Source organism: Citrus clementina, unplaced genomic scaffold (genome assembly GCF_000493195.1).
Source record: "Citrus clementina cultivar Clemenules unplaced genomic scaffold, Citrus_clementina_v1.0 scaffold_3, whole genome shotgun sequence".
NCBI lineage: Eukaryota > Viridiplantae > Streptophyta > Magnoliopsida > Sapindales > Rutaceae > Citrus > Citrus x clementina.
The window spans coordinates 27,484,566-27,494,774 of record NW_006262339.1 but is presented as its reverse complement, the minus strand read 5'-3'; the positions used below and the strand labels follow the sequence as shown (position 1 = coordinate 27,494,774).

The window sequence follows — 10,209 nt, the reverse complement described above, 5'->3', positions numbered from 1 at the left end:
ATTTCTGACTTGAGCGTTGGAGGGTTTACGCCGGAAAAACACCCGGCGTGCTCTGACTTATTTCTGTGTACGCAGGAGTCTATAGAGAAGAAGTCTTATGAGGAGAGACCCTGGTCGTGGTCGAGTTAGTTGAGGAGAGATCATGATCGTAGACTGGTAGAAAACCAGAATCTCGCATCAATATTTTGGCGCCGTCTATGGGGAGCTGAGTAAAAAGCTTCCGTTGATAGAGAGAAGAAGAGGAAATGAAGTGAGGAAACAATAGATATAGGAGGAAGTAGTGCACAAGGAGGTGACTTGAGGCTTAACAAGTCTATGACGTTGAGAGAGATAGCCAACGAAGCACGAGAAAAAGTAATGTATGAGCGGATGGAACGAATGGAAAAATATATGGAGACCCTGACAACCATCCTACACGAGCTGAGGAGTGAACGAAGGGGAGTCCATGAGGAAAGGGTTAGAAGTGGCGGAATAGCACCAGGGCACGATAATATGATGAGAGGTCGGGCCACCAGAAGATTTAGTAGTGAGGGAGGTAACTCATCTCTACGGGGAGAAATCTATAGAGGAGAAGATCAATCCCAGGAAGACAGATCTTTGATAACGATGGCGGAGTGGTAAATACGGAGGAAAGAGAACTCCGACAACACCCGCATGATGTTGAGCAAGAGCGAGATCAGGTTGCAGCACGTGACCCTGGTCGTGCTATACAACTGGAAGAAGAAGTGCGCAGATTAGCACAGATAATAGATGACATGCAAGGACGAAGCAGAGCACCAGGGTGGAGAATAATGCTGGATGGAGAATCCCCGCTCTCGGCAGAAATCAAGAGGGCAGTCATTCCGAGGGATTTTCGCCTCCGAAACCTCAGATATTCGGGACGAACTAAGCCGTTGGTGCACATAGAGTGCTTTAACGACATGACTGAGGTCCAAGGATTATCCTAAGCTCAAAGATGTAAAGTGTTCCCACAATCTCTAGAGGGACGAGCACGTGAGTGGTACAGGAAACTTCCTCGATGGAGTGTTAAATCCTTCGAGCAGATGTGCCAGGAATTTACAGAGCACTTTCTTGGGGCAATGGCACCAGAAGATGATATGATGGAACTGACGAGCATGAAGCAGGGGAGGAAGAAACCCTTCGGGAATTCATCGAAAGGTTCCATTATGCTGTCCTCGACTTAGAAGCCTTCAACCATCCTCAGGCATTAAGGGGATTAAAAGAAGAGGTGAAGATAGGACAGCTGTAGTACAATTTGAGAAGCCTAGCTATTCAGACATATTCAGCCGCTTATGAGTAGGCTAAGAGAGACATAGAGATCGAGGAGGAAAAGGCCGCACGGATTAAGATAGATTAGCTGGAAGGGTTTATGAGGAAAGATAAGAGAGCTCTACCAGGAAATGGGCTGATTAAGAGGAAGGACCATCATGGCTCATGTAGTGAGTAGGAGGCCGTTTCACCTCTTACCAGCCTCATCAGAGGCCATCCCCATATCAGCGCAGCAGGGCGCGACCTCCTCATTCACCAGCCAGAGATTCATGGAGAAGGCATGACCCGACATATGGTTATCCTCATCCACACCCACACAGTGGTAGAGGAAGCAGACCAGAAGCACCGCTGCCCCCTCCAGTTTAGAACGGCAGCAACAAAGAAAGGGCAGTGCACATGATCAACCAGAACCAAGACTATGGGCGATATACTTCCTTGAAGATGCCCCTAGACGAGGTGTATGAGGCCATAAAGGAACGAGGATTACTGTATCTCCCTACCTCAATAACAAAGCTACCCAGCAGGAGAGATAGGGGACGCTATTGCGAGTTCCATAGCACTCACGGTCATACCACAACTGAATGCAAAGACCTCAAGACCCAGGTTGAAGATTTGGTGACAAATCGATACCTGGACGAGTTTAGAGATGAGACTTTCCCGATGGTGGCCTCGTTAGGTGAAGGGGAGCAGAGTGATAGGAACTTGAGCCACGAGCAGTCAATGGTAAGAATAATTACTGGGGGTCCAACATTGGTGAGAGATTCCAACAGATCGAGGAAGAATTACACTAAGTATGCCATGACTAGAGGAGAAGTGTTCTTCAACACCCCAGCAGCCAAACGAGCAAGAATCAGGCAGGTTCTGATCATGTGGACAGATGAGGACGAAGAAGGGACTTTATATCCACATGAGGATGCCTTAGTCATTAAAGTCACCACTGCTAGCAAGAAGTTTGACCGAGTTCTAATAGACACGGGAAGCTCGGTCGATGTTTTGTTCAAGTCAACTATGGAGGAGATGAGAATAGCAGAACTGAGGTTAGAGCATACCAATACCTCCTTGAAGGGATTTGGAGAAGGAAAGTTGGTTCCTCTAGGCGTGGTCGAACTACCCATCATAATCGGCAGCTCCCCGACTAAAAAGACTATGATACTGGATTTTGTAGTGATCGATAAAGAGGGTCCTTATCAGATAATCCTAGGCCGTCCCTTTCTGAGGATGAGTAAAGCAGTACTTTCCAGCAATTACCTAGCTCTCAAGTACTGGGTGAATGGGGTAGTTGGAGTGGTGCGAGGAGACCAGAGAATCGCCCGAAGCTGCTACTCCACAGCAGCAAAGGAAGCAATGCAGATTACATCCCTTGATACTCGAGTGAGGGCCAAGAATGGTAGACAAGAGCCTGTAGAGGAACTGGAGACAGTAAGCTTGGAGCAAGATGATCCAGGAAAAACGATCCGAATCGGGTCGAGATTTAAAGAATAGTAGAAGTGGGAGTTGGTGCAATGCCTGGGGGCTCATGCAGATGTGTTTGCTTGGACACATGAAGACATGCCGGGAATCGACCCTGAGGTCGCATGTCATAGGCTGGCAATAAGAAAAGGTGCTCGGGCAGTAAGGCAAAAAAGAAGGTGCTTCAACCAGGAGAGGTACGAGGCTATAAATGGTGAGATGGAGAAGCTCTTGAAGGCAGGGTTCATTCGGGAAGTTAACTACCCATAGTGGATATCAAATGTGGTGTTAGTAAAAAAGGCTAATGGCAAATGGAGGATGTGTGTAGATTTCACAGACCTCAATAAGGCGTGTCCGAAAGATAGCTTTCCCTTACCCAAGATCGACCAATTGGATACTGCTACAGCCAACAACGAAGATATGGTATGGCAGGTGTCTGTGGATGGATCATCAGGGGAGTAGGGGTCTGGAGCAGGGATTGTCTTGGAAAGCCCAGAAGGGGAGGAAATCTCTTATACTGTAAAGTTGGAGTTTACAGCCATAAATAACCAGGCAGAATATGAAGCTTTAATAGCGGGCTTGGAATTGGTTAAGGCAGTGAAAGCGGATAGGGAAAATCCGAACTGATTCTCAACTGGTTGCAAATCATGTCAGTGAAAGATTTCAACCGAGAGATGGGAAGATTGAGCAGTACCTGAAGAAAGTCAGGCAGATGATTGGGAAGTTTGAAGCGGTTGAGGTGATACAAATCCCCAAAGGAGGAGAATAGTCGAGCAGATATTCTGGCTAGGATAGCAGCTGTAGCAGATCCTAAAATGCCTAAGTCAATCCCTTTGGAGGTGAAGTCCAGCCCTAGCATCGAGCAGAATTTGGAGGTGATGCAGATAGAACAGAAATACTCGTGGATGGACCCGATAATCTCATACATTAGAGACGAGGTATTACCACCAGACAAGCTACGATCTCAAAAGATCAGAGCCCAGGCCTCGAGGTACACAATGATTGATGGGGTGCTATATCGGCGGGGATACACTCTACTGTTCCTTCGGTGTTTGGATGAGGATAACGCGGATTATGTACTGAGAGAAGTACATGATCGGGTTTGCGGAAACCATTCTGGCGCGAGATCCCTTGCCTACAAGGCTCTACGGCATGGATATATCTGGCCGACGATGCACCAGAATGCGCAGGAGAAAACCAGGAGTTGTATGAGCTGCCAGAGTTTTGCAAATTTCTCTACCCAACCACCAGAGAAGCTCACTTCTATGGCCTCGCCATGGCCATTTGCTCAATGGGGAATTGATTTGATTGGGCTGTTGCCAAAGGGACGAGGGGCAGCAACACATGCACTAGTAGTGATAGACTACTTTATGAAATGCATAGAGGTGGAAGCCCTCAGCAGGATCACAGAGAAAAAGGCAACTGACTTCGTATAGAGAAACTTGGTCTGTAAGTACGAGATCCTTTGTGCCTTGATAACAGACAATGGCAGGCATTTTGACAACCATAACTTCAGGGATTTCTGCCAAAACCTGGGGATAGAGCTGAAGTATTGCTCGCCTGCTCACCCTCAATCTAACGAGCAAGTATAAGCAGCCAACAAGATAATAAAGAGACTTCTGAAGACCAGGCTTGGAGCAAAAAAGGGTACATGGGGTATTGTAGGCATGCAGGACAACCCACAAAACAGCAACCGGCAAAACTCCATTCGCTTTGGCCTTCGGGCATGAAGCAGTTGTACCAATCGAGATAAGATCGACCACACACCGGACCGACCACTTCGATGAGCATGAAAACAACGACTAGATGTGCTTAAATCTGGACCTGTTGACCGAGAAGAAGGAGCAAGCATCGAAGAGATCAGCCGTTTACCAACAAAGAGTTGCTCGATATTACAACCAGAAGGTGTGTATATGACAGTTTAAAGTCGGCGATTAGGTACTAAGGAAGGTGAACCAGAATACGAAAGACTCGACACAAGGAGTACTTGGACCAAACTGGGAGGGGCCATACAGGGTCAAGCAGATAGTTGGACCCAGAGCTTACAAGCTTGTTCGCGCGGATGGCCACGAGATGAAACGCCCCTGGAACGCAACGCACCCCAAGAAATATTTCCAGTAAGACCTTATCATGTTTTAAAGTTATTTCTATTTGTTCTTGTTGTTATGCATTCTTATGTAAGTTGAATTCAGCAATTAATGAAACGTCGAGGAATTTCAGTTACTTGTAACGTTGAAAAATTTCTAAGGCATGCAAACGCTAAGTCTCAAAGCTTGTTTTATGGCGAGACCAAAAGCCAAGCGTGCCAAGATTTGCTCGACCAAGCGAAGGCGAGCAGACTCCCAAGCGTTGAAAAATTTCTAAGGCATGCAAAGGCTAAGTCTCAAAGCCTATTTTATGGCGAGACCAAAAGCCAAGCGTGCCAAGATCTGTTCGACCAAGCGAAGGCGAGCAGACTCCCAAGCCTTGAAAAATTTCTAAGGCATGCAAAGGCTAAGTCTCAAAGCCTGTTTTATGACGAGACCAAAAGCCAAGCGTGTCAGGATCTGCTCGACCAAACGAAGGCGAACAGACTCCCAAGCGTTGAAAAATTTCTAAGGCATGCAAAAGCTAAGTCTCAAAGCCTGTTTTATGGCGGGACCAAAAGCCAAGCGTGTCAGGATCTGCTCGACCAAGCGAAGGCGAGCAGACTCCCAAGCGTTGTAAAATTTCTAAGGCATGCAAAGGCTAAGTCTCAAAGCCTGTTTTATGGCGAGACCAAAACCAAGCATGCCAAGATCTGCTCGACCAAGCGAAGGCGAGCAGACTCCCAAGCGTTGAAAAATTTCTAAGGCATGCAAAGGCTAAGTCTCAAAGCCTGTTTTATGGCAAGACCAAAAGCCAAGCGTGTTAGGATCTGCTCGACCAAACGAAGGCGAGCAGACTCCCAAGCGTTGTAAAATTTCTAAGGCATGTAAAGGCTGAATCTCAAAGCCTGTTTTATGGCGAGACCAAAAGCCAAGTATGCCAGGATCTGCTCGACCAAGCGAAGGCAAGCATACTCCCAAGGGTTGAAAAATTTCTGAGACATGCAAAGGCTAAGTCTCAAAGCATGTTTTATGGCGAGACCAAAACCCAAGCGTGCAAGGATCTGCTCGACCAAGCGAAGGCGAGCAGACTCCCAAGCGTTGAAAAATTTCTAAGGCATGCAAAGGCTAAGTCTCAAAGCCTCAATTATGGCGAGACCAAAAGCCAAGCGTGCCAGGATCTACTAGACCAAGCGAAGGCGAGCAGACTCCCAAGCGTTGTAAAATTTCTAAGACTTGCAAAGGCTAAATCTCAAAGCCTGTTTTATGGCGAGACCAAAAGCCAAACGTGCCAGGTTCCGCTCAACCAAGCGAAGGCGTGCTGACTCCCAAGCGTTGTAAAATCTGTATGACATACAAAGGCTAAGTCTCAAAGCCTGTTTTATGGCAAGACCAAAAGCCAAGCGTGCCAGGATCTGCTCGACCAAGCGATGGCGAGCAGACTCCCAAGCTTTGTAAAATTTCTAAGGCATGCAAAGGCTATGTCTCAAAGCCTGTTTTATGGCGAGACCAAAAGCCAAGTGTGCCAGCATCTGCTCGACCCAGCGAAGGCAAGCAGACTCTCAAACGTAAAAATAAAATAAAAAATTTGCAACTACAATACGAGAAGGCATGTAAGAGCATTCTTATTAATTTGCCAATAGTTTGCAAAGCTGCTGATCCTAGCATACAATGTTCGAAAAAAGCAACTACAACATAAAACAAGCTTAAGAGGACGGCGGGTCAGTAAGCTGGGTTCCCTCTACTGGCTGCTCCACCTCAGGAGCAAGGGGGTTTCTCCAGTTGCCCCAAGGGGGTACTCGCCTCGGCAACATCAGCAAGGACTGCATGAGGAGGAGAGGTTCCCTCCTCGGTGGCATTTGGCTTCAACTCTTCAACATCTTCTTTGGCTGCCTCCTCATCCATTTATTGAGCAACATCAGGATGCTGCTTTCCAAGGACAGCCATGATACAGCGATAAGAATGCCGAAGCCCCTGGTCATATTGATTTTCAGCTTCCTTCTCAAGGTTCTCGACCTGAACCTGGTGGGAATCCTTGAGAGATTCGAGCTGAGCCTCGTAAATAGCCTTCTCCCTTTGCAGATCCTCCTTGACCTTAGTTAGCTCTTCCTCAAGAGTAATGGTCTTTGCTTGAGTGAGAGATTCTCGCTCTATCAACTTCAGATTCTCGAGATTCAGGTCTCATGCTTTCTTCTTGGCAGCATCAGCTTTGGTTTTGGCCGATTGAATGTCCTCTTTCATCTTATGGTCATAGCGGCTGACATTCGCCTTATAGTAGGTGACCATGTAGCCGAGGTGAAAAGCACTCTACTGCATAACCCCCACCAGCTCGCCCAGAGTGCTGCCATCAAAATCCTCCAAGTCCTTCTTGCTCACGAGCCTAGAAAACTCACTGATGTAGGGCACTAGATGCTCTGCTCAATTGTCAGATAAACGAGGTTTCGGCCCAGCTGATGGAGAAGAGGAAGCGGGGTCAGTGGCTGCTCCACTAGTTTCTCCGGCTTTGGTAGGAGGAGGTGGTAGAGTCCTCAAAGGGGGGACTTGCTCCACGATGTTCACCTGCTTCGTAATGGGAACGTCCTTATTTTGGTCCCGCTTAGCAGTATGAGGTTGAGGACATTTTCGATTTAGAACCCCGATCACAGCATCCTCCATCTTAAGGTCAGTAGACACCAAATGAGATTTGAACAAGTTGTAAGTGGCTAGCAACTCTTGGTTCGAACAGGAATTGGCCAACGCAGTCTCGACCTGCTTGAGTAGCTCAGGTTTAAGCTGGTAGTGCACACCCCAAGAACCTGCAATTCAAGCAGATACTGGATTAGAGATAAATCAGCAATATAAGAACAACTATGGAGACAAAACATCTAAAGCGAGCAGGCAACCTGGGACCACGAAACGGGGTGGGACGCTATAATCCTTCCAGTCAATCTGTGCAACTTGACCCCAGAGACCCCCAGCAAAAAAGAATTTTTTCTTCCAATTCCCACCACCACCAGTTGGAAGATCAGTTATAGGTTTCTTCGTCTTGGTACTTGATTGGAAGTAATACCAGTCGGCGTCTTTGGGGCTGCTCTTTAGCTGGTACAGGTGCTTCACCTCATCAACTGTGGGCTCGCTTTGACAACATCTATCCCACAATATGGACAAACCAGAAAGTACCCTCCACCCGTTGGGGTTCAGCTGACCAGGAGCTAAATTTAACCCATTAAGTATTCGGGCAAAATAGGGTTGTAGGGGGCACCCCAGCCCAAGCTTAAAACTCTCCAGAAACAGAGTAACGTATCCCCTAGGAGGCCGGCTAGGAGTATCTTTTTTTCCTGGGATCCTAAGGGGTATATCATCAAAAATGTCATACCTAGCCCGGAGGTTATCGAGCTCGTCTACTGTGGTCGTGCATGTGATGAAGTCAATAGCGTAATGCTCCGATAGAGCCCTACCTCCTACTTTGCTCTTCCTATTTGGTCGCGATGTTCCTGGTGAGGACATTTCACTAGAATCATCTCCCTAGTCCTCACTCAATGTGTCTTTCGAACCAGAAGTACCCTCGTCGCCGTTATTGCCGGTTGAGGATGTTATTTGGAGGGACATCCTCCTAGCACTAGTCTCAACACGAGATCTAAAGGGTTCTAAGGGGATCCCGGGGTCAAAAGCAGGATCAGCGAGTAGACTAGGCAAGAAGTCTAACTCGTCGTCATCAATCTCGATGATCTTCTCTTTGCCTTTCGACATTTCTTAAACTATGACCAGAGCAATATCACCAAACACTACCCAAGCAAAACAGAGAGAAGAGAAATTTTTTACAATTATCCAAGACTGAGGAAATAAAAATAATACCTGAAGTTGTGGCCTAGCCGGATAGAGACAAAGATGGAAGCTTTTACGCCGAGGGAAAGGAGTGACTCAGTCCCCGGAGAGACAGAAATGGGATAAAAGACGAGTTTCTCTTTTGGGGGTTTTAGGTTCCCTAATGAGGAACAAACTCTTGGGCTGCCAGCATTTAACGGCACAAATTCCAAGGGTTTCATAACCATCGGTTTGAAATTCAAATGGAGGGATAGATTTCTGCCACATCACCTCGTCCGCAATTAAATGTGACACGACTCCTCAAAGCCTTTTCCTATCCTGCGCTAGTCATGACTGTTGAATTTCTACTGTTGGTTCACTGTGTTACCTGACACCAGAAACTGGGGGACCGGTGTGTAGGGGACAGACGCCGACAAGACGAGATATGGTGAGCAGGTATCTGGTAGCAGGATAGCACGAGCAGGAATATTCTGCTCGTTCACGAGCACACCCTTCACGGGGTCACTGCGGGAGCCGGCCTCCTACTAGGAGCATAAGGCCATTCCTGCTAGAGGTTGAGGTGGGGAGACCCGGTCAATGACAGTTGGCAAGACGTGCACTCCTGCCCAAAAATCAAGGCACGAAGTCCATCTCCATTCAGCCATAATGACGATAATGGGGCATCCACTTCCGAGAGTGGGGGAAGTGATGGACGTGGATTGTGGAAGGCCTAGATTCAGAGGAAGCCTATATAAAAGTAGCCAACGAAGGTAAAAGGGTTAGATTTTTTGACATGGAAACGGAGATAAAAAGAGCTCTGGATAATTAATACTGAAAACGAGCCATAAGATTAGTGGCTGATTTTCCCAGGAACCCGAAACCTACGTTTCTGACTTGAGCGTCGGATCCCGGCGTGCTCTAACTTGCTTCTGTGTACGCAGGAGTCTGTAGAGAAGACGTTTTACGAGGAGAGACCCTGATCGTGGTCGAGTTAGTTGAGGAGAGATCCTGGTCGTTGACGAGCAAAAAACCAGAATCTCGCACAACAAACGAGTTAATTAAAAATATAATATAAAATCAAATGTTTTCTTATTAGTTTATATTATAGATTAATTTAACTTATAGTTTAATTATTTCTATTATATTTACTGCTAATATTAACATTTTAACACTAAATTCCAATGGGTATACTTGTCCAAATTAAAAAAACATGTAATTCCTTTCCCTTTAAAATTTTTTTTTTGAAACCAAACAATAAATATCAATTTTTACACTCCTATCCTCTCATTACCTCTCCTCTCCATTTTTTACCCCTCCTCTCCTCCTCTATCTGAAAACGAAATGCTACCTAAAGGTACATTTCTAAACACGCACACACACCACATCATCGTCATCCTCATCTTCTTCTTTTAAAAGGTGGGTATGATAAACGACAAGATCCGCAAGGTATCTAAGATCCGCCACTGGAGGTGGCTTGTAAAATGATGAAATTAGTAACTGCAAAGTATTATTACTATCATTATAATAGTTATTTATAGTAGTATTATATTTTCATTATTATTATTGTGATTATTAATATTATTACTTTTCATTATTATTATTGTTGTTGTTGTTGTTTTCATTATTATTATATTATCATTAT

The 10,209-nt window shown here is 46.1% G+C and overlaps 2 protein-coding genes across 2 annotated transcripts; both read left to right on the top strand.

Moving 5' to 3' along the window:
* The first annotated feature begins 1,665 nt into the window (after positions 1–1,665).
* Positions 1,666–2,751, top strand: LOC112099801. The gene has a single exon (XM_024187271.1). The coding sequence runs from the start codon at positions 1,666–1,668 to the stop codon at positions 2,749–2,751; it is 1,086 nt and encodes a 361-aa protein (XP_024043039.1).
* A 782-nt stretch (positions 2,752–3,533) lies between these two features.
* LOC112099800 lies at positions 3,534–4,154 on the top strand. The gene has a single exon (XM_024187269.1). It carries the CDS (start codon positions 3,534–3,536, stop codon positions 4,152–4,154), a length of 621 nt encoding a protein of 206 aa, XP_024043037.1.
* The last annotated feature ends 6,055 nt before the right edge of the window (positions 4,155–10,209 follow it).